Below are 27,647 nucleotides of genomic sequence, written 5' to 3'. Positions count from 1 at the left end.
ACATTTTTGCTCAAAAACAGTTTAACGGATATCTTGGCTCAACCGGGTGTGAATTCTTGCGTTTTGCTTGTTGGCACTTCAGGATTACAACCAAAAGGATACAAATTGGTGCGCATTACTCTCTTTTTTTAAAGCTTCAAATCCCATGTCCTTTTAAGATAAAACAGCCTGTGAGGGGAAATCAGACATATTGGGTCATGCTTACAAAAAACAAAAAAATTTTTAAACCCGTGTCCAAATATCCTTCACAAAAAAGGTAAAAAGAAAACTTTTATTGTAGACTTCTGGCCGCTTTGGGCAACCTAGTTCAAGTTCAGCTTGTCGATCTCTACTGTACTATCCAAATTAAGTTGAAAAAAATGGTACACACAAAAAAAACTTTCATCGCACAAAGAACAAGTGACAAAATTAAAAAATCTATAGTACATGGGTAAATTTAGGTCTCGATTACAAACAATAGGGTACAAACTGGTGTCCATTATTCTCTTTTTTTACAACTCTAAAAATCCAAATCCATGTTCTTTCAAGCAAAAACAAAAACATTAGGTAACTCTTCCTTATTTGTTAGATGACCTATTATTTAATGCTAAATTAAAATAGCGTGAAAAGTAGCTAGTGTACTCAATAAATGTCTATATTTGTCAAGCTCAGCCATTCCACAGTTACTGATTAAAATATATTTTTTCATGGAAAATGTCCGTGAAGAATCACTACAATGCTGATTAATCAAACAAACAAGGCCAGCTCCTTAGTGTGAGCCAAAAAGCTTTCATTTAACCATGTATTCTGTAACAATGTATTTTCAAAAGGAAAACTTCTTTCTGACAAATCCAGCTGGATGAGTTAGATCTGCAGCTTAGATCATGTAAGCTGCAGATCTGCTGTGTTCAGGCCCTCCAGCTCACGGCAAGGAGGAATTCAAGTTCGGCTGACCCTTACATCAGTGTCTCAATACATTCAGCAGTCTTCAGTAGTGCTGCAATCCGTAGCGAGTTAGATTATAACAGCTTTGGGACTGTGCTTCATGATGAGACTAACATCAATTTGTATTAAAACATTATAGTCATCCAACCAAACAGACGGTGAAACACATTAAGCACACATTCGACTCGACAGCGCATGCCAAAGAAGTCACATGTGGAACCCTGAATGAAAGCGGTCTACATGAACCCAGATTAAAAGTGATGTATATACTGTAAGTAGAACTCTCTCCAATATTTTGAATTTGGACTGCAGTAATTATTATTTCAACCTCTAGCTGTCAATATTACATACTGCACCTTTAAACATGACGCTTTACACTGAAGGTCAAAAATGAAAGACAGAAAGGGAGGTGTCTTCTTTATTTAACACACCTGACTTAGATCATCAGATCATTGGGAAAGAGCTCCATGAACTGAACTGAGTGTGTCCTACCCCTCAAATATTGACTTATAGTTTATCTATTTGTAAAAGTTCACATGATCCTTCAAAAATCATTCTAATATAGGCTACTAATTTAGTGCTCAAGAAACATTTATCAACAATGTTGAAAATAGTTATATTAGTTACTATTAATTAATTATATATATATTCTATTTTTGTGTAAACCATGATTTTATTTAGGATTCTTTGACAAATATAAAGTTAAAAAAAATGGATTTATTTGAAATAGAATGTATTGTATCAATATAAATGTCTTGACTCTTCACCCTCCCTTTTGATCAATTGTACGTGTCCTTGCTGAATAAAAGTCATTTATTTAAAAAAAAATCTTACTGACCCCAAACTTTTGATCAGTGTAGGCAATAAGGCAGCTTACTAGGTTCTGAAAAAGAGCTTCAATGTGTAGAGGGCTTGTAGAAGGTGATGAAGAGATGCTGATGCACTTCATCCCTTTATTAAAGCTCCTCTATAAGCAGGGCTCCAATATCCCCTCATGCCTTCTCTACACTATTATTACCACAGCCTCCCACAAAGCCCTGAGAGACCAAAACACCAGCATCCATTTTCAGCCGGGCGATGCGGAGATTAAGAGCGAGTTTGTTTTTCCGTAAGCCATGGCAGGCGTTACCGGTCCTGAAGGTTGTTGCTTTAGGGTTTTGAGGGGCTAGCATGAACCCAGCTGTTAAAGCCGTACCCGATAATCCGGTCCAGAACTATGCCCTTCGGCGGGGGTGCGTACGACCCGTCGACCTGTTGAAAGGCGCTAAAAGCAGGAAAGGCTTATCGCCGGAGCAACCACCGGGTCACACTCTACTCCCTGAACTTTGCCGTACAACGCCGCCACTGTTCTTCACTTGCTACTTTATTGATGGGAGAGTGAGGGGAATCGATCTTTAAAAAGAAGGAGAAATGCTTTTATATAGCAGAAATTATTTTGAGCTAACTGAACATCTTAAAGGAATAGTTCTCCCAAAACATTCCACAGAAAAAAATACACTATGGTTCTTGGGTGAAATATTACATATTACCCAAGAACATCCAAAAAAGTGGATGATTCAGTCATGTTTCAAAGAATACTAGTCTAGTTATGACAGTTCTTTGCACTGAAAAAGTATTTCGAAAGCATGTGTTGATTATTCCCAGTGTGAACCAGCTGAGAGGGGTGATGGGAGATAAAAAGTTGAATTCATACGCAAGCAGGAATTTCCTTTGGCTTGCGCAAGCCTCGCTGAGAACATTTCCTGTATAAGACAATACGGGAAGGAACCAAGAACCAAAGAACCAGGAGAAACAGCAAACACCTTTTCCGAAGACAAAAAGCTACTTTGGTCCACTAACACACAACCATAAAACAAATGCAAAAGAAAACACCCCTTACAACAACTCCTGACAACTTGGACTGATTTAGATCACAGAATCCCACTTGTTTCCCACGAGTGGCCCGTTGTAGCATGACGGACGGGCTGCCCACCCTAGAGTAGCATAAATCGCACATGCAGAGGAAATATTTCTCTTCAGATTAATGATTCATTTTATTAGAATACTAACTACTTTGATTTCTTGTTTTTCCTCTTTTCCTCTCAGTATTATTCCCACTTAAAGATCGTCAGGTTGAGTTAATCGCTGACAACACAGCACTGTCAATCAAATCAAATGCTTCCTCAGTGCTGATAACAACCGTCGCCATCCGCCCATTCAACCCGGAACACAAGGAGTTTTTGCCAAGAGCTATACAGACTTTACACACCAGTGTAGTCCGACTTCCAAATGAATTACACTAATGAATCTGTTCTTTTATGTGAAATCAAGCACAACCAATGTAGTCTGATTCCCAAACGAAATAACTCTTATGAGGCCGGCACTTTTAAGTGGATCAAAAACATACAGTGCAGCCAGTGTAGTCTGATTCAGGGAATGAATCTTACATGCAGGTTCACATTAGTGAATCAAAAACATATAGTGCAGCCAGTGTAGTCAGATTCAGTGAATGAATCTTACATGCAGGTTCACTTTAGTGAATCAAAAACATATAGTGCAGCCAGTGTAGTCAGATTCAGTGAATGAATCTTACATGCAGGTTCACTTTAGTGAATCAAAAACATATAGTGCAGCCAGTGTAGTCTGATTCAGTGAATGATTATTTTATACAGGCTCACATTAGTGAATCAAAAACATATAGTGCAATCAGTGTAGTCTGATTCAGTGAATGAATCTTACATGCAGGTTCACATTAGTGAATCAAAAACATATAGTGCAACCAGTGTAGTCTGATTCAGTGAATGAATCTTACATGCAGGTTCACATTAGTGAATCAAAAACATATAGTGTAGTCAGATTACTGAACAAATGACTCTTGGGTCAGTTCTTTACAGTTGCCAATGTAACAACAAGTAGTTAAAGAACCACACTGTACATCTTGTCAGTGGTATTTTATAAAATAAATGAATGAAATGTAAAAAAAAAAAAATTGTTTAGTATTGTTGTTTAATATATATTTAAGGCCAATGACTGGATTGCATTTATGCTGCCTCTAAAAAGACTGTAAAGTAAAAGACTCTGTAAACATCTACAGTATCTATCTATCTATCTATCTATCTATCTATCTATCTATCTATCTATCTATCTATCTTTAAAGTACTAATATAATTGTTAAGGTACTGGAATTGTTCAATTTGTAATTCCCATCCCTTGGAATGAAGCATAATTGTTTCTGCCATTGTTCAGTTTCCACACAAATATCCTCAAAAAAACAAAAAAAGAAAGAAGTCCATAAGATTACAAAAAATCTAGAATAATGCATCCCATGCATGTTTCTGTCAGCCGGTGTGTGTATACAAATATGCGACCTGTGCATAAGATTTCGGAATTTGGGCCAAGACATGGGCCCACCTCAGGCCGAAGCCAAGATATTGCACAGACTCCTAATCAAGACTACCAAGAGACTCACAAACACCATCACACGTAGTGAGCAGCAGCCTCTAGCTAACTCTATATCACCCCACTACAGCACAGCTCTGAGGAACTGCCCTACATTCCACACAACAAAATATGCACATGGCCATTGAGGTGCGCATGAATGAAGGTTCGGGAAAACGGGCGCTTGTGTGCTTCTTAACATCTGTGGGATCATATACATTCTTTAGATAGATGTAATTATGATGTTGTAATAGTGCAGATGTGTTCACACAGACACATCTGAATATGGGAAGTTTGTGAGTTATTTAACACTCTCCAGAGTGCCTCCTTTCTCTCAGGTTGCGCTACATTACAAAACATATTGGTATTTGCAGGGAGCTGTTGCCATCTAGTGCTGCAATGAAGCTACAGCAGAACATTGAGCCAACATTCAACTTGGTTTGGAGAGGTCTGCCAACACCATGACAAGGTGGACTAATTTTTCTTCCTTGATTTCCTGCTCTCCTCATCCATCAGGTCTTTTATCCAAGGATTACGGTTATCCAAGACTGCAAAAACATCAGTCATCTTTGGCTGAAGAACGAGACGCCACCCTGCAGCAGGGGTCCAATTTGAAAGAGAGAAGAAACACAGAGCGCTATCTGGCGGACAAGGAAAGGAACTTTTCTTGATGATGGGAACTGCTTCTGGGTCTCAAATGGAAAGATAATACAATTCTGGAAAGTAACTGAGGAACTTTCAAATTGGAGCTGAACATATGTTAAGAGCAAATGCTAGTCCAGTAGGAATGAAATTCCAATTCCTTTCGCAATAGTCAGCGATGTGTCAATACAGTCAAAGTACTGCAGATGTATTATTAATCAAAAGAGATCTTAATTTTAATTATATATGGCAATTGGACATTTGAAATGGCCATACTCTACACTTTTCTAGAATTTTAGTATTTGATTGCATTGAATTGTCAATGTTAAAGTAAAATAGAGGTAAAAAGGCCTTTTTTCCATGATATGTTCCATTGAGTCTTCTCTCACCTCAGTAAAGAGAAAACACTGTAGGAGTTTCTGACAGAGCTCTGGTCCACCTGGAGCAAACTGTTCTTCTTCTTGTCAGAATTCTCCTGTGGGAAAGAAAACAGTCCATGAGCTTCACAAAGACTTTCTTCTTACCATATGAAAGATTCTACAGGTTGAAACCCCCAAGAGATAGAAGTGAATTCGAGCTCTGATAGATGACAAGGTTTGAAGATGGCCTGGAATTTATTCTGGAACCCATTCCTAGAGTTTGAACAATACCTTGTGATCAAACTCAGCTGCATAGTAGCCATCGTTCAGTCCAAAGATGATCTCATTTGGATTTCTGGAGCGAATCTGAAAGAAAAGAGATGGGGAGAAAAGAGAAATGTTAAAGGATTTTTGGGATGTGATGTGAACCTGAAGCAGAATTTACATTCTACTGCTATTTTTTTACAGTGTAATATAATAATAAATATTATAATTATTATTGCTACAACAATTACTCAACATAAACTTAACATAAAAGTGTTGTATGATTTTATACATATTGTACTTGGAATGTTACTCAAGAATGTTTTTTTTTAATTCCCTCATAAAACTTCAATAAAATCTTAGAACAAAACACTTCAGGAAACTAGATGGTCATAAAAAAAGCAACATAAACTTGGTAGAGAATAGAAAAGGGAAAGCAAGAGATGCGAGTGTGAATATATATATTTTGACTACTCACCTGTTGTCCTGTGTATCTGAGCCCATCTAGGTTGACCTTCCACTCAATAAGCAGTTGGTATTGTTCTTCCCTACCACCCCATATTCTCACCACAAAACACGACACAGACATGTCCAAGAGGTCCGGCAGCATGGCAAAATCTAAGCTCCGCCATGTCGGGTTCTGAAAAATATACAAACAAAAAATAATGAACAGTTTATAGCCGGCTGCTTTAAAATGCATTTATTTTTACAATTTTCAGAGCGTTGAGCTTTGTAGCCAAAGTGTACTCAGCTCTGTGTACCTCACGTAATGTAAATAAAGCGTGTGTGAGCGTGCGTGTGGATGGCCGTGTTAATTTTCGACCCTGCAGGGTACTTTGTGAGTAACATCTTTCTGCTAGCTGATCTTGCCTGGGCATTAATAAACTAATACAGCCAAAAATGCAGCCAATATATGATCAAATAGACCAGCAATTAAGGCTGTTAGACATATCGATTTTATTAATAATGCATAAGTGTGGCCTATCAGCACAGTCAATGACGCAGCACGCCAAGCTTTCAAAGACGAACAGCAGAAACAGATTAGCAGAACTGTCCCGTCATGCAGTCTGGAGGCTAAAGAGGGTCTTTCTCCAAGAGGATGTGCAGCTGACAAAACTACCCTGGCAGTGACTAGGTCAGCAGAAATAAATACAAAACACTGAAAACAGCCATCAACATGACCACAAGAGGGGCTGAAATGAAGGCATGACTGCATGAAAGACCGGAAGGACGTACAGGAAGGCCAGAAAGGAAGGGAAATGAAGAAACAAAAAAAGGAGGCAGAGAGGGGCAAGAAGGTTAGAGGTGAAGAAAAGATTTTGCGTGTCTGACAAAACAGTACCAGTTACATTTGTTTGAATTCACATACAGGTATACATGTATATAATAGGGAATAGGCTTAAGCTTTGTGTGTGAAACCGTGTGTGCGTGTGTGTGCGTGTGCGTGTGTGTGTGTGTGTGTGTGTGCTCTGTATATAGACTGTTTATATAAATAGGTACCGGATATATATAGACTAAATAATAATAAAAAATGAATAAATATGACTATATATAGTAATAAAAGCAATATTTAATGACATATTTTTTCGAAAAGTTTCAATGCATAAAAAGTGCCACATGGACACTTCACATTTTGAGTGATGATGCTATTGAATCAGTGAATCAGAGCTTTGCATCAATTCATCACGGACAAATATACCGTCTGTCAATCTCTAAATAGGCTGTGTGTGCTATTGTCAAAACTACTGTAATTATGATTGCTGTAATGACGATATAGATTTCCTCCTTTTCTCTCTAATAACATTGAGGACAAGCAGAGAAAATAAACAAGATTACAGACCACTCCCCATTATATTACACTTAAATTTATTACACGTAAATTTAATAATAAACAACTGCATTCAATACAGCTCTGCCTATTCCATAAATGGAGAGAAAAGAATAACACAAGAACAGCCCTCCAGCTATAAACTTGTCTTGAGGGTGTGTAATCTCATGTGAAAACACTAATAAATACAGTATTCTAAGCCTATAATATTTCATATCATCACTATTATCATCAAAACGTCCATTGCAGTCAGAATAAAGGGAAAGAACGGAGCCTTTAATCGTGTCTGTATAAATCACATTACTGACGATCATTTGCTTTTGGGTGTTGTGCTATTATTGTCTTCTCTCTTTAGCAGTTGCCATGCGTCAATGTTTCTCAACAGAATTACAGGCTCGGACCAGAGTGACCACACGGTCATTAAACCGCTTTCCAGTCGTCAATGAAGGAAGCCACATCCGTTCTTCTTGGCGAACTAAAATAAGGAATTGTTTCAAAAGTAAAAGGTTGCCGGTGTGACCCCAAAAAAAGTCCATTTAGCAAATCTGTTTTATATCAGTAAATGACGCAGTGCTGCTGGGAGCTGTAGCAATGCCTTTTTGTGTAGGTGAGAGGGTAGATTTGCCATATGTGTAAAGATGAAGTCCTGATGCTTTTGGTTTTGAGGACATTGCCTTTTTACATACACTGCCAGGTCTGCTCTAGGTCAGTCTTCTTTTAGCATGATTACAACTCTTATTATGACTAAATATGATGGCACCTGTTGTTGATGTCTGCAATAAAATGTATAGGTGAAATGTGTAATTTCTGAACTATCAGCACCAAAAAATTACTATTTTCAAACAGGTTCCCCCATATACCTCCCCATCTGCTATAGATTGGTCTGCAAAGAATTTGTAAATGATTTTTTTATAGAATTTCTTGGTAAAGACCGGTACAGTAAACAGCACTGTAAAACAAAAAATGATCAGGTAACCTAAAATGTGCTTCATTTAGTGACTGCTTGTTTTCAAAAATATGATTTAATACCAATAAGTTACATCAAGGGTCAAGTAAAATAGAAATGGCACATTCAAGTTAAAAGATACAAATGCATGTTGAAACCATTGTGTTTCTTCGTAAGCTGTACAGGTCAGATATAAAGAATGTTTTTGCTCAGGTGGTGAAAAATTTCACCCCAATAGAGAAAAGTTTAGCTCAGCAAGAACAAAAATTAGAGGGAAGGGAACATTGTTTGTAACCACAAAGCCATAATCTTCAAAGTTCTTTGTTTGTATTTTAGCATAAAAAAATGACATACCTCATCTTTAAGATCCAATTAATCCTTTAATCAATTTGCAGTAAAATGTAGGCTACTACGGTAACTAATATTTGTGGATGCCTTTGGCAGAAATTTTGATAAATAAGATAAAATGACAAAATAAATATGACAAAAAAGATTCTGAAAGTGTCTCAAACTGTTCAAAGATCCCATATTTATTATGGTTTAACAGTAATAAATTAACTATGAAAGCTATTGTTAATTTTTCAGCAGTCACATAAGGCTTAAAAGACATGTAGGACATTAGTGAATAAACTAAAAGACATTCACTTTTATTATCCTACAGTAGAAGAACATATGATATGCGACGCTACAACATGTTCAGCTACACCACGCTACTGAGTTGTGATATGCTGTGCTCCGTCTACCATTTCACAAATTTGAAATAAGCATTAAATCGCATGACCAAACACCAATGAAAACAAAAGCACTCACCAATGAGTCTCGGATGACTTCACTCTTATAAAAATCTGGAAAAGGAAAAGAAGCAAGTTAGAAGTCATCAAAAAGCTTTTAAATCCACAGTGACTTACACACTAACATTTTTAATTAATACATTTATTCAGCAGGGACACGTTAATTTGATCAAAAGTGACAGTAAATACACTTGTTACCGCCGTCGGTGTATGAATGAGTGAATGAATGGGTGAATGTGAGGCAAAAATGTAAAGCGCTTTGGTGGCCATTGGGTCTGTGAAAGCGCTATATAAATGCAGTCCATTTACCATTTACCAAAAGATTTAGATTTCAAATAAATGCTAAAAAAAAAAAATATTACACAAAAACTACAACCAGCCCAGCTCTTTTACAACATTACTATCCATAAGGGAAGGGAAAGGGTATATTGTGAAAATTATTACTATATACAGGCCATTCATTTTTAAAAGTGTTAAAATTCGACTGACTCTTGTCTTGAGTAATACTAATAATGTGATTTGGGGATTTCTTTTTTTTTCTTTTTTTAATGGGTGTGAATATTCCTTTATGGCTCGCTTGTTGGGGTAAGGAGTGTGTGTGGTTTTATGTTGTTGTTTGTTTTTCTTTTCTTTTTTATGAAAATCCTGTATTGTACATAATAAAAAATATGTTCACAAAAAAACGTGTTAAAATTCTCATTAGTTTAAAGCTGCTTTGCATAACTGCAAAATTCACAGAAATAACCAAGTACACAAATTATAGGTTGATGTTGCAATCAAAACATTGTACTGTTTATTTGAGCAGTCCGATCAGCCCGACAACAGCTTAACCAATAGCGTGACTTTAGGGGTGGGGCCATCTCCTTGATATGGAAGACAGGGTGAATGTTTGGAGAATTTTTTTTAAAACAGTCACTTTCTGCTATTTTGTTTGGTGTCACTTATGACACAGAAATTATGCACTGCAGCTTTAAGTACTAAATTAAATGAACAGTCAGAGAGTACCAGCAAGCTCAGCTAGCGTCAGTCACCTCGTGATATCCGTTCTTCTTCCTGGCAGAGGTGAAGGCTGAAGTAAGTGTCAAGCAGAGGAGAGCCATTCTTGTTCACAATGTTACGGGCCGCTATGCTCCGCAAGTGACGTAAACGCCTCTGTTGGGACAAAAACAGAAAGACATATAGTGAGAAAGAAAATACAAAATGTTTTAAAGATGCCTTTCAGTTTCAAATTCAATTTTATTTTTACTTTACTACTTTCATAAGCTGTACATCAACAGGCCTATGCGTACTCATCGGGAACACACTTTCATGTAATCAAACAGTAAAGATTTCATCTTTCATAGTAATGCGTGCACGATGGTTTTTGAGAGTGTCATTTAAGCGGGAATTGGGAATACATCATGACATATCTCAGATATTTCTCAAGATTTTTTCTGACTAGGTGATGTCATGTACTGGATCTGAAACGTGCTAAATTCTGAATGCTTTGCAGTTCTCCATTTTCCATCACAAGCAACTGACAGTGAACAGGAACAGACCAACACACAGGCACAAAACATCATTGTGAGTCTCACGTCACATCACTATAAATCCAAGTCCTCCACCCTGACCGAAACATGGCATCACTGCTGCGCATTGGGCACGAATCCACTGCTTTGAAGGAGCCAAGGGGAAAAAAGGAGTCGGTAGGCATGGAAAGCTTTACCATAAGAGTTTTGGTTAAAAATACGATAACAAGAAAGGCCTACAATATGATTTCAGAAAGGATGTTGCCGGAACAACTAGTCCACTAATTATTACAGTTGAACCAAAGACAGTCTCAAAAACGCGGTTTGAAATCGCTGGTGTTTCTGACTTCACAAACTACCTTGTAACCAATAACGTGTGATCGTCAACGAGTGGATCTCTGAGCTGGTGTGAGTGGGTGGAGGCGGAGCTAATTTGCATATTCATAGTACCACGTATACTAAATGAGACAAGGGTGTAGAGTTACATTCAAGCTATTTTAAGGCATGAAGAATGTTTTTTCCAAGGAACAAACTTTTAAATAAGTAATTTTGGTGATCAAAGATGAGTTAAGAAGTCTTGTGTAATTTAACAGGTTTTGGGTTCACCGGATGAATGAACATTTCCTAGGAGGACGTTACAGCTTGCTGCTAATGGCACAAAAAACACTGGTCAAAAACCTATAAGATTAATCAATGAATTAGCCTAATTCTAATTTACTATACATATTTTCAATGCTAATATCTTAGAGAGCAGGGTGGCGGATGGCTGATATAAAGCCGATACATGATATCACACTATTTAGGCTAATTTAAAGATAGTAAAAACAACACATGCATAGCAATTGCTGAAATTAAATTTATATTTAATTTTACATTATATTTACGAAATTAGAAGTAAATCATTTGAAAATGAACTTGAAAAAAATTGAACTTGATAAAAAAATGTATCTGTAAAATAAGCAGCTTTATACTTTAGATGGCAATTTCTTGATTCTGTAATTCTATTACATTATTTTTCACAAATAAAGAAATCCTTAAAAATAGAAATAAAAACAAAGTAAACTGTAGCCAACCATGCACACAGTAATCTGGTATGTCTGTGTGCACTGTGAATAATATATTTCAAAATAAAGACAAGGTAGCACTAATTTTACATACAGCACACCCTGAATATGACATTAATGCAATATAGTGGCCAACTGGATATAACGCAGCATAGCTTGAAATACAGGATTTAAAGTTTGTTGATGATGCGTGTCTAGTAAAAGATTAACTCTCCTATCCGCATCTGATTCACACGGACCACTGTTACACACAGAACACGTTTTAATGCAAGTTAGTATGCACACTTCAAAAGATCTCAAAGCTGGATTTGCCTAAGTGAAATTAAAGGGATAGTTCACCCAAAAATTTAAATTCTGTCATTATTTACTCACCCTCGGTTGACCCTCCATATTTTCTTTCCTACTATGGAAATCAATGGCTAATGTCGACTGTTTGATTACCAACATTTTTTTAAATATCCAAACATGGTTTGGAACAACTTGAAGGTGAAAAAAGGACAAAATATGCATTTTTGGGTGAACTATCCCTTTAAATGTATATTATTTATTCAAAGACTTGCAATAAATGCTTATTTAATGAATGCTGACGGTAGATCATAAAGTATTATAGCATTTGCCATTCTATAATAAAAGAAAAGCAAATGCTATAATAATTTTTCATTAACCATTTACTTTCTTTGTTTAACACAGCTCTATCGAATAATTTATTAGACAGAACTGTTGAACAGAGATGGTAAACTAATGAAGACAGAGAATGGGAGCCTGGACGCTTTAGGCACTTGCGCTTCAAAATAAAAATTCTAATTCCAAAACATCGGCCAAACAGAAAAATTTATAAGATGAAAAAAATTGGCAGATATTGCCAATATATTGGTCAACCACTGGATACATGAAAAAACACAGCATTATTTTTTATATTTTAGAAAGGGATAATCATCGTAATTGCGATTCTGTGGTATTAAAAACCCTTGTAAAGTACAGGGTGCTGTCAGCACAATAATTAAATACCTCTACTAAAAAAAGAACAAAAAAAAACTAAAGTTATGAATACTATAACAGATACGTCAACGTTGTGATCCTAACCTACACAAAATGAGATGGAGAGAAAGTCCAGAGTTACCATTCACAGGGGCCAGATTTAAGGCACAAGGCCACAGCCGTTTGAATGAAACACTTAATCTGAGAGTTCAGCACACTAAAGTCTTCACCTGACCAGCTTTCATCACAACCAGCCACGAAGTATTTCCACTGCCGACCGTGAGGCATTAAATACTAAATCTAAGTCATGGGATGCCCCACAGGATTATTGAAGCTACAGGAACAACACCACACTTTGTTCAGTTTTTTCCCCCATTTCTGTCTTGTTTCAGACAACAAAACACTGAGGAATATCCAGGGTCAGTTTGTCCCAGACTCTGAAACGGAGAGGTTGAATGGTACATTTTAGTAGGTTAACGGGCTACTTAATTAGCACAGGAACAAACAAGCTAGGGTACGATCAACTTTCCCTTATTAGGCAGTTTGCAGCTGTTTCAAACTGTTAAAATGAAACCGAAACATCAAGCATGACTTTATTCTGAATTTGATAAATCATATAACACTGAACCAAAAACTGCTCTTCTCCCAGAAAACAAATGAATGGTGTTCAAGGCCGGGTGTGAACGAGGTTATCTGTAGTCCATAACAGTGGTCCTTTACGACTTTGCCTCAGGCAATAAGAGTGTCACACGTGACTGTGTAACTGCCAAAGAAATTGGTGTCATAACAACCATTTCCAGTGAAATAAACCTCAGACAGGTGTGACAAGCTCTAACAACCCCCATCATGTGATAGGGACTTCACATTTGGTTTCACATTTCAGTGTTTCTGATAACCGTCATGCCATTTTTAACAAAAGCAGAACTGAGGCCCGTTGCACGAAGCCGGTTTACTACCCAGGTACGTTTGACATTAGTTTGAGCAAACTCTGGTCTTCAGAGTTAATCACAAACTCTGGATCAAACCTGAGTTGACAGAGGACGTTTATATTGAGCGCTGTGAGCCTGATGAACCTGAAATCTAAACCAGGTTTGATTTGTATGGTTTTGTCTACTCTAAACCTACTCTGAAACGCAAGAGTTTGTTCAGCTTCATGCAACAGGCCACCGGAGATCACCATCATAAGAAAGACTTTTAAAGGTGTAATATGTGATCTGGGAAATGCTAACTTTAGCCTGCTAGCATTGAAACACCCTCCCTGCAAATAACTGTCCAAAGTCACACCTATTCACCTATTGCACCTTTAGCTCAAGTCTACTGGGTTTGAAACCATTTCTTTGCTAGTTTACGTGTAAAATGTAGTAAAATTAGCCTAACTTGTACAATAGTAGTCAAAAGCAATGTCCATGTGGCCTTTAAAGTTTTCTTTGTTTTACAACAGGCAGTTCATATAGCCTACAGTATGTGCTTTTCTTTACAAGTTGTTGCATGTTTGTTGCATGTTGTTTTTGAGCCATATCACAGTTTCGCTTTTATTTTAATTAATCATACAACTCTGAATGAAGCCCTCAAAACATACAGCGATCACAAGCATCTTTCTATACTGCATTTGACAGCATCAATATTACTGGTATATATTGCAGCAGGACATGGGAATATACTAATGGCAATATTAGATTTAGAATATTTCCATTGCCATTAGTATATTTCCATGTGCTGCAGTTTATACCAGTAGGCCTACATATGTCAAAAAAAAAAGTAACTTAAATTTAAATATTTAATATGATGTATCCTATTATATAGCAAAGATTCAGAGTGAGTTCTTCCTGCAAGAAACCGCTCTTTACTTCAAGCCATGCTAAAACATAACTCCAGCCCCATGTTTGCAGCATTAAGTAATGCAATATTTCTCTGCATAGAATGCCAAGTCATCAACAGTCACTGCTTAACTGGAAACCCTGCGCTCCCCAAAACACTTTGCGGGGACCAGTGATGTGATTAAACAGACGATTGCTGCAGGACATGACTATCATTACACAAAACCGAGGTCTACACTCTCTCAGTTAGGACAGATTCATTCAGGGCATGTATGTGCACTATGTGTATTGTGCAACATTGCAACGTTGCAATTGTTACAACACACACAATCACAACTACTCTCTAACAGCAATCTCAAGCATTACATCAATAATACACTATATGCAATTTTAAAATCCTTAAATGCAAAGACTTTTTAATAAAAAGGTATGTTAATATAAACTAAAAAATGAAAATACATACTATCAACATAAAGATAACAAGTTTTCTTGTTGATAAACCATTAAAATGTCAATAATATACTGTAACATGGAACCAAATGAATCAAACATTGATAACGAGGGTTTTTCTTTGTAGAGCCCCCAAACAATGTGTGCCAATGTGTAAGTATGACATCATTTATAGTCATTTAAGTCAGTGCTGTCAAGCTGCAGTGCAACTGAGATAAGCACAGCTCACTCCATAAGACAGCACCACCACTACCTTCCTAGCCAGTTTCAAAGTCTTTAAAGCATGAATAATAAATATTAGGACGCTGTCTGGTCTATTTTGTATATGTGTTTTGAGTTTGGAGACCCACAGTGACAAGACTACACACTGTGAAACCACTCTGGTATATATTTCTGGCATGAACAAGCCAGCGCTTTATTATTAACACAGTCTTATTAGTTGCTTCCGAAATGTCTATTTCAAACCCCACTGCATTCATAAATGTGGACCAGAGCTTGACTGGACATGGAGGCCCAGTGTTATGATCATCCGGTGACATGTGACACATGCACAAGAGGATCCGCTAGGTATTCGCGCGCACATATGGAACATAAGGCTGGGAGCTGCAGGTGTAACTTACCTGTTGTGATGTGAGCTCAACATGCAGGACTCTGGAGGACGCTGCTCCGGTGTTGCTGCTGACAGCTCCAGCGGACACTCCGTGATCCCGACCGGCGATTGAGTTCATCCTTCTACGCTACCATAGGCGATAGCCTCATTCAGCCATACAACTCAGCCCCATCGGCGAGAAACTCCCGGTACGAAGGTGTCAGATTCTGAGCTTTCTTCAAAAACGTCCAGATTTGTATTATAATGTACATTAAGCACACAAAACGCAGCTACTAGGGTCTCCACGGCGGCATAAACAAAGTAAGTCTTGCCTAGGAAGCCATTACCGCGACCTTGATCGGCAAACCCTCTCTTCGTGCCTATTTGCTGAGGAAGCTGTCACTAAAACATAAACTTGGTGACGTAAATGGGTATTCTACGTTGATTGGTGTAGAACTTGTCAATCAAATGGAAAAGGGCGGGAGGAGGCCTTTAGAAACTCATGCTGTGCTGTAGTTCGTACAAAAATGAGGAAGCGATGGGTAACGTGATCAGGACCGCTGAATGAAGACCGTTTATTCTCCCGTTAATGCAATATCTGGGTGAGCATTGCATTCATACGAGCATAAAATAATGTGCAATAAACGGGCCTGTTCCACGTAGGGCCTACTTATAAAACGACAAAAGTGTAGTTTGCTGAACAGAGATTTTTTTTTTATAAATTACTACAAATGAATGAATCGATTTATAACTTTTATTAATAAGCAACATATAACTTGTATTAGTATTATTATTATCATTATTATTATTATTATTATTATTATTATTATATGAAGTAGAAGTGTCCATGAAGCACAAGGGGGCGCCATTGCCCAACTTAACTAATAATAAGCCAAATTGTAAACTTTTCCTTCCTCCTTAAAAATGAATTTGTTATGAAAATGAAATGAAGCATTGTCCATATGATTAAAATAGGCCTGCTCACTACAACAGAAAAAAATGAACTAAAAGCAAAAAAAAGAAAAGCTAAATAAATAAATAAGATATATGAGGTAAAACAATACCATGATGGTTAAACAAATCATATATTTGCCTAGATCATAATTTTTAGGCCTCAGTTTATTACATTTGTGAAATAAATATTTTAACATAAAAAGTAAACAATTAGTGACCTAGATAAATAATTCAAAATTCATTCATTCGTGGCGATGTGCCCCACCTCACTATAAGCCAATCAAATAAGAAGTCCCAAACAGTTACACTGCTGTGCCCTACAATAGTTTTTTTTTTTTTTTTTTTACTCTAGTGTAGTGACTTGTGTTGCTTTATTATATAGGCTATATCTTGAGACATGCTGTAATATATCCTATAATGTACCCCACCTTAAACACATCCTTGGGTTTTCTGTGAATGTGAATTACAATGTGTTATTTGGTTTATTAAATGCATATTTTAATTTTTACAAAAGTAAAACAAACATTTATTATGTTTAATTTGTGAAGAGAATACTGATTTGGTCATACAGTCTTATTGATTAATTTAAAGAATATCTTACATGACTCATGGACTTTGGACTAATAATCTGGAACTGTTGCATAAATCTCTGATTATAAAAAAAAAAAAAAAAAAAAAAAAAGGCTGGGTTTTTAAACAGGAATAAGAGAACATTTGCTGTTATATGTCATTCAAACACAGTGTTGTGGCTCAAAACAAGACAGACATGATACTTTTCCATAAACGTTTATTCTGAAAATATACAAAAGTTTAATTCAAAGAATCAGGATTTCATGGACATAAATGAAGGCTGATATCAGAGAAGGACACTGCAGCATTTATTGCATATTCACAACATCATAGGCAATAAGTCACGATCCTTGGTTAAATGTCAGCATGTATTGCTTATTATCCACCAATCAAGAACAGCAGGTCCCCTGAATCCATTTAAATACACAATCACAATAAAAAAAATTATTCTCTCAAATATGATTGCATACATGTATACATCTTGGCACTTGAATTCAGGTTAATTGATATTTTTAAAAAAGAAGAAAAAAAAAGGCTTGTTTGATTTGGCATGCAAACACATTTGAGGTCTTTCGAGCATTTGCTTTTGGAATAATGACCTGATACTTGTAACTGGGAAAAATGTTGATGTCATGTAAGGATTTATGGTGAAAACTGATCTTATTTCAAGGCTGCAAACTCAGTAGGTAAACGATTTGCTTGAGCTTAACAAAGCATGTGTGTGCAACTTACTGTATATATGCAAAAATTAATACTTCTGTGGTAAATTATCAATAGTGTTACAGAAAAATGACCAGCATTCATTAGTATTCTGATAATACTGTACCATCACATATTTACAGGTATTCATTACCTTCTAGACTTCACTTTAACCTCCTCTTTAACCTTCGAGCTATGATAAAAAGGGATCATTTTCTTAAAAGCAAAATATCCTGTCCTTCATTCCAACGTATTATTCCAACAATTGAATCACAATTTTCCTTTTTGGTTAGTTTCTATATAACACAAGGCCAAGATCCACCTCCACTCTTTGGTTACACAACCACCCTTTGGCTTTTTAGTAAGGCAAAACTCCCAATAATTGCATTGTTGTGCGTTACAAATAATATAATGGGGCAAACACTTTTATCTAGTACAGCATTTAAATTAAATCTTTAATACATTACTTGTAATATATATATATATATATATATTGGCATATATTGAGGAATATACATCCACGATCTGAGAAATCTAGATTATACTTGGCAGCAGTCTGCAAAGTATTTATTGTGGATTGCCACCCAGTGGCGATGAGCAGAAGTGACACAGGCTACATTCCCTGCATCCCATGTAGAACAGTACATGTCAGTACAGCTTACACTTTTGAATGAATAGAAACCGCATTGATTTCTTTCACCTTCTCTGAACAGGCACTTTAGTTAGGGGGCGGATGTTTCAGAGTGTTCTTTTATAAAGTTATTACTATTCCTCAATGCTTTCTTTCATTGAATTAGAAGAATGTCACTCTCATTTAGACCAAAACGAGCCTTGTAATTGTCAAAGAGAGACTTGAGGGACCTGATGTACATAGCATGGTACATATCTATGACGTCCTGACTCGGCTCCTCGATTTTTGGAACTGTGATGGGTTCACCGACTGTAGAAGAGAGAAACATGTTTTATAAAGTTCATCCACAGAACATTAAACGCTAGTTAAACCAAGTTCATGTCAACAAATGTCTAAATTTTAACCATTAATGGGATTCTGATGTCAGCAAATATCGACCGTAAGCTGAAAGAGCAGTTATATCAACATAGAGACTGTCCTTGAACTGTATAAATCTATTTTAGGTATGTCTCATTATAACCTGTGCATAACCCATAGAATAAGTAGAATATCTAGTGCAATTCAAATATATAGACATATTAATTATATTTAAATACCAGCATTAAACCTGTAAATATTATACCTGTAAATATATATATATACACACTGTAGTTGTAATCAAAAATTATTCAACCCCCATTGCAAAATCAGGTTTATTGGCAAAATTTGCAGACTTTCAGCTGTTTGTAATGAACAAATCAAACAAAAGTAATTGAAATCACTCAACAGACACCAGCTAGGTGTCTATATTCTAGGGTTTGCTTGCTGCAACCGCCTTCAAATCCCACCAGAGATTTTCTATGGGGTTCAAGTCAGGTGACTGTGATGGCCACTGTAGAATCTTTCAGGACGTCTTCTGCAACCAAGCCCTGGTCGAGTTTGATGTATGCTTGGGATCATTGTCCTGTTGGAAGGTCCAATGACGCCCAAGCTTCAGCTTTCTCACTGACGGCATGACGTTTTCTCCTGGTATTTCCTGATACTTCAATAAATCCATCTTGCCTTCCACACTTTGAACTTGCAAACTATGCTTCCAATGGTGTCTCTAGGACCTTCGCTGTATTTTTTTACTTATATTTTGTATCCTGTTCCTTGTTTATGACGGGTGATTATATCTTCTCTTACCTTTTTGGACCATTCTTTTGACTTTGACTTGGACCAATGACTGTATAAGTCATTAAAAGTTGCACTTTCGATTTAACCACTTGAAACATTTGTTTTGTTAAACAATTTAAATTACTTTTGTTTGATTTGATCGTTGCAAAAAGTTGAAAATCTATACATTTTGTCAATAAAGCTGATTAGCAATGGGGGTTGAATAATTTAATAAATTACAACTGTATATATATATATATATATTTGTTATATTTGATTTACTCTAATTTACTGTAATTTAGCAAAAGGCTAACATAAAAAAATCTCGATTACCTAGAGAAAATATGGCCATAAAACATCTGTTTGGTGACAAAAGTGGTGTTACTCACCAACAGTAGTGATGGGTTTGCAGTAAGGTACAAAACCCCATGACTCTGGGAAAAACAGTCCACAACCATGAAACAGGCACGGGGCGAAGCCTAACATCTTCTGAAGCCTCTTTTGAACTGTACGCCACCAAGAACCATCGTTGAAAATCAGCTGTTTGTAAACCTCATTCTCACCAAATGAGTAGACGGGCACCAGATCAGCACTGAGAGGGGAACAAGAAGTTAAAAAGTTATCATAATAACAAAGAAATGCACATTTTAAAATACAAAGACAATATGCAACAGTCAATTTAAGAAACAGTTTAATTTTTGCACAAAATCTTGTGAGAGAGGTAGGTCATATTTTAGGAATGTATTCAAAAGCACTTATCTTATAAGCTTCTTTGAGATTTGAATAGTTAGGGATTTTCTGTGTATTATTATGCATTGCTTTGTAATGATGTGGTTCCATTCAGAGCAAAAATATTGGCAGTTCTTGTTGTTTCTCCACATTTCTGATCACAAAATACTGGCTTAATACTTTCCTCCAAACTGCTTTGCTAGTCCAACAAGTGCTTATTTCTGAAGGCGTTGTGTTGCTTTACCTGCAACAACCCTGCCATTTATTGATGATGATCAAGAAAACCTGAACAGGACTAAGAACTTCAGGCAAAACTCAAGCTACTACCAGCATAAACCTAGCCTCAACAGCACACTGAATTTGATCGATTTCAACCACTAGTGCTGAAGTAAACAATACTGAGGAAAATAATTTAGCGATTCTCACCCATGCTTGAGGGCCAGTTTCACAAAGCCTTTGCGTTTTTTCAGCGTGACGGCGTTCATCCCCGGGGCACAGTCCAAAGATTCTGCAGCCCCTCCGATCACGATGACCACAGCGTTGCCAGTACCGTTACTAGACAGGAGGTAGTCAATGGAGTTTTGATTTACAGGGCAGATACCTGAGAAACGGAAGGGTATAGTGTCAGAACTTTGGTGAACGTTTCCTGTATCCCAAACGGGTTCATGAAGGAACTGCAGGGGGCTCTTGAGACAATGAAAAGAGAATTAATTAAATCATAAAAATGTCAAACTAAAATAAATAAATCGTTTTAAAATAAAAACAATTATTGCATTGGAATATTGCAGTAGGCTATTTATTATAAACTAGTTATTCGTGCGCAATACTTTTTATTCACGTGCTCTCGTAATCTTGAATTCAAAATTTAAAAAAAAATCCCACTTTAAAGAGCACAAGCTATATATTATATTATATTATATTGGAATTTTGAGGAAAATATTTGTTTGACAGTTTTTAAAGAAACTATTGATGTTTGTTTCTTATAAGAGGGTGGAAGAATAGTCTATCAATCAGTGGGTACATAGGGCAGGTTTCAACAGAAGTTCTTCTAAATATATTGACATCAGCTGGACTGTGTCTCTGTATGCAATAGGACAAAGCTCAGAGGTCCTTGACTACAGGATTCTTATCTACACCACAGAGAACAACTATGGTTCTCTTTTTAATCAGACAAAAAACGAACTTCCCTCATTGAGAAAGTTTACTCTTCACTCACTGATACATGATGCAATTGCAAACGATGAATGCATGGCTTGATCCATAAAATGAACTAGTAATGCAGCTGGTACCTCCAGACATCAGGTAATCCCTAAACACTGGCAAGCGGAAGTTTCCAGCCAATGTGGCAAGAGATGGCTTAATTCCAGGGAATATCTTGGAGAATCCTGTGGCCTCTGTCCCGAAGTTACAAAAACCACCAAAACAGAAGATGCCATGAGGATGGTAGCCAAAGACGTAGTTTCGGCTAGGAAGCAGGTTATGCGTCTTGATAAGCTGCAAATAATCAGAGAAAAATGTAGCAGGAGATTAGTTCATTTGCATTGTTTACTATACGATTATAAATATAGGTTGTGATGCTTAAATTTCACAGTGAGAAATTGTTAACTTAACCTATTAAACAACTTAATTTGAACTAATAGCTATATTTTGCTTTTTAAAAAGACCTGTTTTCCTAGATTTAGGACAAAGGTCAGTAATGACACTTTATCTACCAAGTAAAGGCGTGTGTACATTATATTGTTCACCAACACATTTTCTTATCAGAAATTATAATTAAGCACTTATCTGCTGTCCTAATACAGTGCATATTCTTTTTAGCAGATAACTAAGGACAGACATGCCTTGGGTATGCTCAAGGAAGTGAATGAGTATGTACAAGAAGATGTACATGCGTAAGAGCTGCTTATCCTCTGTACATAAACAGCAGTCAGTGTTACATAATGGCATTAGCGGATGAAAAAAATCAAAGGTTTTACGACAGATCCAGTGTCGGGGCGAGATGTATAACCATCTGGAGGAGGCTAAGAGAAAGTCTAGTCTTTTGTACGTTTGCAGGTGCAGTTGCCCTTGTTTTTGAGTGCAAGACTCAAAATCTTACACTCAGAACAACACATTTATTATACATCAAATTAACATTATTCTTTCCACAATAATATGGTGTTGTGAGTAGTTGCCAAGATATTGGCAAAACAAGGTATCTGATGGTCATCACGGCGAAATCTCATGACCAACTTGATCTCTTTGCGAAATCTGGGTTGGGAAATGTTTCGCCCTCAAGAGAAATTCACAATTGCGTGTATTCATAAATTAAATGACTGATGAATGAATGATTTTGACCATGAAAATTCGCCCTGACCACACCTTAAAATGACCACACCTAAAAATATATAGTTCACCGTAAAATGAAAATGAATGACCCTAATGCCATAGTCACCCTAATGCCATATGTCCTTCTTTCTTTTATGGACCTAATGGCAGTAAATAGCGATCAGCATCAATCTTTCTAAAAAAAAAAAAAACACACACAAAAGCATCACAGAATGATCCCATGCGACACATATCGTATATTCCAAGTGTTCTGGGGGTATACGATATGAAATGTATGTGTTACAACAGAATATACAACATGTGTCGCATCGGATCATTCTGTGATGCGTTTGCGTCTTTTTTAAAAAGATTGATGCTGGTGGCTATTCACTGTCATTTTAAGGACGAGCACAAGCAGGCATATTTTTTTTTTAAACAATCCTTTTTTGGTCCATAAAAGAAAGAAGGGCATACAGCATTAGACTAACACCAGGGTGAGTAATTTATGATTTAATTGTCATTTTAGGATGAATTAAGGCCTCCTGGGCGGGCGGTCGCTAGGTGTTTTTTTACTGGTCCAAGTCAAAAGCACACTTCAAGGACAGTTTTTTATCTATTAAAATATATATATATATATATATACAGGTGAAACTAAAAAAATTTGAGTATTAATTCAACTTAAAAGGTGAAACTATTATATAGATTCATTACATGCAATCTGAGATATTTCAAGCCTTTATTTGTTATAATTTTGATGATACAGCTATGGAAACCTTTTCACAATATTCTAATTTTGAATTTGTGGTTTTCATAAGCTGTAAGCCATAATCATCAAAATTATAACAAATAACCGCTGACCTTATTTCTTCTCACTCTTATCACTGCTGGCACAAACTGTAACACTAGGCAAAGTGATGATCTAATCATGTGACTTAAATGCACTACGTGTCCTGCAAGATAAACATCCAAGCCAACTGGACTAGGCAGGGCATTCCTTTATGAGAGTCCTTTGTATTAATGGATTTAATCAAATTTTAATACTTCAAATTAAGATTTGCATTTAAATAGTACCATATTAAAGATTTAATTTATAGAGAAGTGTGTCAAAGAGGTCACCGTTCACATTTCCGTTCCTCAAGCAGATATTTGTTTTATTCCAATCTGTGTTTGAGTTCCTGTTTCACCTATTGTTCTATGGAGCCCTGTGTTCTGGTTCATATATCAGAAGTAAGACACAAGACGAACAGAAAAACAAGTGTTGAAGCTTCTACTGATCAGGACGAGCAAAGTCTAGCAGAGCTCTTACAGCTCACATCAAGATCCACCCAACCCAACAAGAAAGTCAAGGAGAGAAAATAACTATTTACATGTTTCATGCTAGTCAGAATATGCAAATTACACTCTGGTTCAAAAGACGGGGTCAGCAAAGATGCATTAAATTAATCAAAAGTGAGAGTAAAGACTTGTTAAAAAATATTTTCAAACAAATTATGTTCTTACTATTTATCAAAAAATCCTGGAAAATGTATGACAGTTTCCACAAAAATATGAAATATAAATATAAACACTGATAATAATATTAATTAATTCTTGAGCAGCAATGTCAACATCTTAATGTACAGTCATGTGACACTGAAGACTGGAGTAAAATTCAGCTTTGACATCACACGAATAAATTACTTTTTGAAATAGAGAACGGTTATTTTAAATTGTAATAATATCTCTCAATATTACTGCTTATAGAAATGCAGTCTGGGTGAGCATAAGAGACTTCTTTTTAAAAAACATTACAAAATCTTATCAACCCCAGAATTTTGAACGATGGCGTATTTTCTGATGAAAGAGAGTCAAACCGGTTTAGAACAACATGAAGCTAAATAATGATAGACTCATTTTTCCGTGAACTGTCCCTTTTAAATCTATACTTAAACTCTGCAGGACTCTATAAGGATTTGTACTTTCAGATTTGCAAAGTCCATACATTTTATAACTCCAGTTTGAGGCTTATCTTAGTATTTACCTAACTATTAGCTGTTCAGTGTCTAAGCCGTTTGAACCGTAATGTTGTATAAGATGTAAAGTCACTCACTCTTATGGGAAAATAGTCCCTAAAGTATGTCCACACAGTCCAATTTCTCACCCAGGTCGATCTGCGGCCTCCTAAGATAAAGATGTTGGAACATTAACAAAGAAAACAAATGCAAACACAGTCGGAACAAGCATCCCACACTTCTGAGCAGATTGAATCATGATGTGCTTTAATCATGGAAGAGAAGACTGAAATCTTTACCTTGTTTTGGGGTGTTCCAGTCATAGATGAGCCAGGCAATGTAAACGGCGGCAATTACCCAGCAGTCAGTGCAAAACATGTACATAAGCAGCAGAGAGCAGCCAATGCCTGGAAGAGCGAAAAGAGCATTTAGCCTTGACGTTTCATAAACAACAAAAATAATTCATATAAGTGAGTTCAGTAAGGCAGCACAATGTCCTACATTGTAAATTCTCTAAGCCTTCGACTTAAGTCTCGTAAAGAACTTAACTGTTCCACTCACCCATGGCAAGAAATGACATGACAAACTGCAGGACGGAGATCATCTGCAGATGTTTCACGATCTTGGATCGTGTCAGCCAGGGGACGGACGGCAGGTCGTGTAAGGCAGAGAGGATGCTGGAGCCTGAGCCTACACAGGATTTTAAGGACAATCGGAATTACTCAGCTTAATGTTGTGGGAATGCTTGTTCTCAACACTATAGGTCTGTCTGAAGCCTAGGAATAAATGTCATGCATATCATGACTGTGACAAAGAAGTAACATACCGGTAATAACCAGTTGTGGTTAAAACTTGAATGTGTTTTAACAGAAAGATCTTTGCTTTTATATCCTAAGAGTCAGAGCACATGCACAACCAACACCGTACACCTCTAATTCATTATTCACAAAACTGACGCACATTTTACACAGTTCAAAAAGACATACAAAGCACACACACTTCGCTTAGAATCAGATCACAAGACAACTTAATCCCATCTTAACAGACTGAAAATAACAACAAACATTAGTCACACTGCGAAGTAACACTGATCCTCATGTAACACTTTTATACCTCTCATTCACCGAACACGGTGGAGACTTTGTAACTGATCAATACCTCTATGAAAGTGTCTAAACTATGACCACCTGATTGTTACACAAAAACTATTATATATAAATGAGTAATAAATGAGTTCATATTTATTAATATAGAAAAACTGTAAAATTAGGCTAAATAAAAATGTATACACACAAATTTGAAGAACAGCAATTAACAGCAATTATTTCACTTTTTTTTCTTTTCTTTTTTTACTTACCCTTTTGGACACCGGAATATGCAGCGAGTATGGTCTTCATGGTTGAGGCACGAATGATAAATTAAACAGAATAAGTCTCGCTGGTGGAAGTTGAGCTGCTCTACAGCATCCCTCTCTGTACTGGCGTCAACGCGAGCTCACATGCGCGCGCCTGTCATTTAAGCACCTCTGGAGGAGGAGTATCGAAAGCGCTGTCAATCAAACTGTAACCGCCTTCGCTGTCAGAAATAAAGACGTTGTCAACGGTTGTCAAGTTTTTATTTCCAAAAAAATTATTCTGTCTGATAAATTTCTGATAATAGCCAAGTTGGCTGTAGCTGACAAACCTACAAGGCTCCGCGCTGAGACTGTTGGCTCTGACTGGTTATCGCTTCTGATCTGGAGGTTTTAAAGGTTTTGTCAAGGTAAGTTAAACTGGAACGGAGATGGGCGCCCAGCCAATCAGGTGGAGGATACTTTAGCCCGTCCCCCAGACTTTATTGACCAATGAACAACACTGATTGTCCATAGCCTACTTTAAAAAAACACATATTAATTACTTTATTTAATTTTTTTCATATTTTAACTTTATGAAGTCCTATAGACCTTATGCACAACAGCATTTTTTTTTTTTTACTGGAATGAAAGCAATGCTGTGAGGGATATACATCTCTTCAGTGGGCTATATATAGGCTACTGTTATTTAAAGTGTTTTGGGATTGTTCTGTTCACGAAACACTGCAAAAATATCTTTCCAAGGAATGTCAGTTGACAAAAAACTCCAGACAACATGAGCTGTGGAAAATTATAAGTGATCTATAGGAGCTTTAAGTTTATACAGCTTTTGTTACAGTCTATCCCTCACAGCCTTGCTTTCATTCCTGTCATGGCGCTGCTCTGAATAAGATCCATTCAATCAACCCCAAATTTTTTATCATTAATAATAATAATCTACTTTGTAAGTCATTACACAAAACTTCAATAAGCCCCAGAAGAAACTAAAATATAAAAAATATGATATTTGTTAGAGATATCAGCCTGCCAGACTGAATGTCCATTAGGGATATAGGGTGTTCTCTTACGTAGAGTTCTCTCGTACTGCGTCGAAGAACGCTACGGGAAAGATATTTCTTTGTCGAGATTGAAGCCAAAAATTAATCCTTAATTTTGTAATATTGTAAAACGCTTTTCTGAAGCATACAACCTAGGCGGAGCAATACAGCTCACCCATTGGCTGCTCTGCCAGAAAAGCACAGCCTATGCGAGGCCAGGACGCTGACCAATGAGGACGCTTCGCGCCCTTCTGCGTCACCTCCCGCCCAAACAGGCGTGGCCTAGGCCTATAAATACGAGCATAGCTGTCTAACACGCCGATTTTCTTAAATTCAACGAAGCTGCACGCATCGCTGGATTGATTCGAGCCGCCACAGCCGTTTGGATACAAGCACCTCAGCAGGACGAGCCCTTACCTGAAGCCGCTGGTCTTCGCCGCCTTCAGCCGCCGTTCCCTGCTGCGCTTCTCCGGCGTGGATATATCCTTTCAGTTTTGTGTGTGTTTTGTGTGTGTCTTCGCCTACCGCGTCACACGCTTTTTCCTCACAAAAGAGCACGAGCGTCTTTATAAAGATGTCTCGCTTTTCCTGCGGCTCCTGCCGAGCCGCGCTCATCGACGGGGACCACCACGAGTTATGTGTTTCCTGCTTGGGCGAGGAACATGCA

General features: G+C 36.9%; 2 protein-coding genes across 3 annotated transcripts in view; both read right to left on the bottom strand.

The window, feature by feature from the left end:
* Positions 1-15,959, bottom strand: part of uvrag (UV radiation resistance associated gene) — a 100,944-nt gene extending 84,985 nt beyond the window's left edge. For both annotated transcript variants that reach the window (XM_079600345.1, XM_079600344.1), the window contains exons 1-6: positions 15,609-15,959; positions 10,203-10,323; positions 9,191-9,225; positions 6,085-6,246; positions 5,634-5,708; positions 5,373-5,458 (exon numbers count right to left, since the gene is read on the bottom strand). In XM_079600345.1, coding sequence (XP_079456471.1) covers positions 5,373-5,458; positions 5,634-5,708; positions 6,085-6,246; positions 9,191-9,225; positions 10,203-10,323; positions 15,609-15,716 — 587 coding nt within the window. In that variant the 5' untranslated portion in view covers positions 15,717-15,959. The remainder of the gene's footprint in view (positions 1-5,372; positions 5,459-5,633; positions 5,709-6,084; positions 6,247-9,190; positions 9,226-10,202; positions 10,324-15,608) is intronic.
* A 1,354-nt stretch (positions 15,960-17,313) lies between these two features.
* Positions 17,314-26,321, bottom strand: dgat2 (diacylglycerol O-acyltransferase 2). Its single transcript, XM_079600755.1, has 8 exons — positions 25,950-26,321; positions 25,154-25,282; positions 24,892-24,999; positions 24,691-24,761; positions 21,584-21,788; positions 20,721-20,895; positions 19,955-20,157; positions 17,314-18,740 (listed from the first exon to the last, which is right to left on the bottom strand). Exons 1-8 carry the CDS (start codon positions 25,987-25,989, stop codon positions 18,586-18,588), a joined length of 1,086 nt encoding a protein of 361 aa, XP_079456881.1. The 5' UTR covers positions 25,990-26,321; the 3' UTR covers positions 17,314-18,585.
* Positions 26,322-27,647: the final 1,326 nt, after the last annotated feature.

Source organism: Phoxinus phoxinus (genome assembly GCF_949152265.1).
Source record: "Phoxinus phoxinus genome assembly, chromosome: 23".
Classification (NCBI taxonomy): Eukaryota; Metazoa; Chordata; class Actinopteri; order Cypriniformes; family Leuciscidae; genus Phoxinus; species Phoxinus phoxinus.
This window is presented reverse-complemented; position numbering and strand designations above follow the sequence as displayed.

What these genes read in the sequence shown, in the direction of transcription:
- dgat2 (XM_079600755.1), bottom strand. Translation starts at nt 25,989, where the DNA reads ATGAAGACCATACTCGCTGCATATTCCGGTGTCCAAAAGG. An exon ending in CATGTCATTTCTTGCCATGG is followed by an intron (nt 25,000 to 25,153) that starts GTGAGTGGAACA and finishes TCGCTCTTCCAG; the next exon opens with GCATTGGCTGCTCTCTGCTG. An exon ending in GGATTACCTGATGTCTGGAG is followed by an intron (nt 20,896 to 21,583) that starts GTACCAGCTGCA and finishes TCCGTTTCTCAG; the next exon opens with GTATCTGCCCTGTAAATCAA.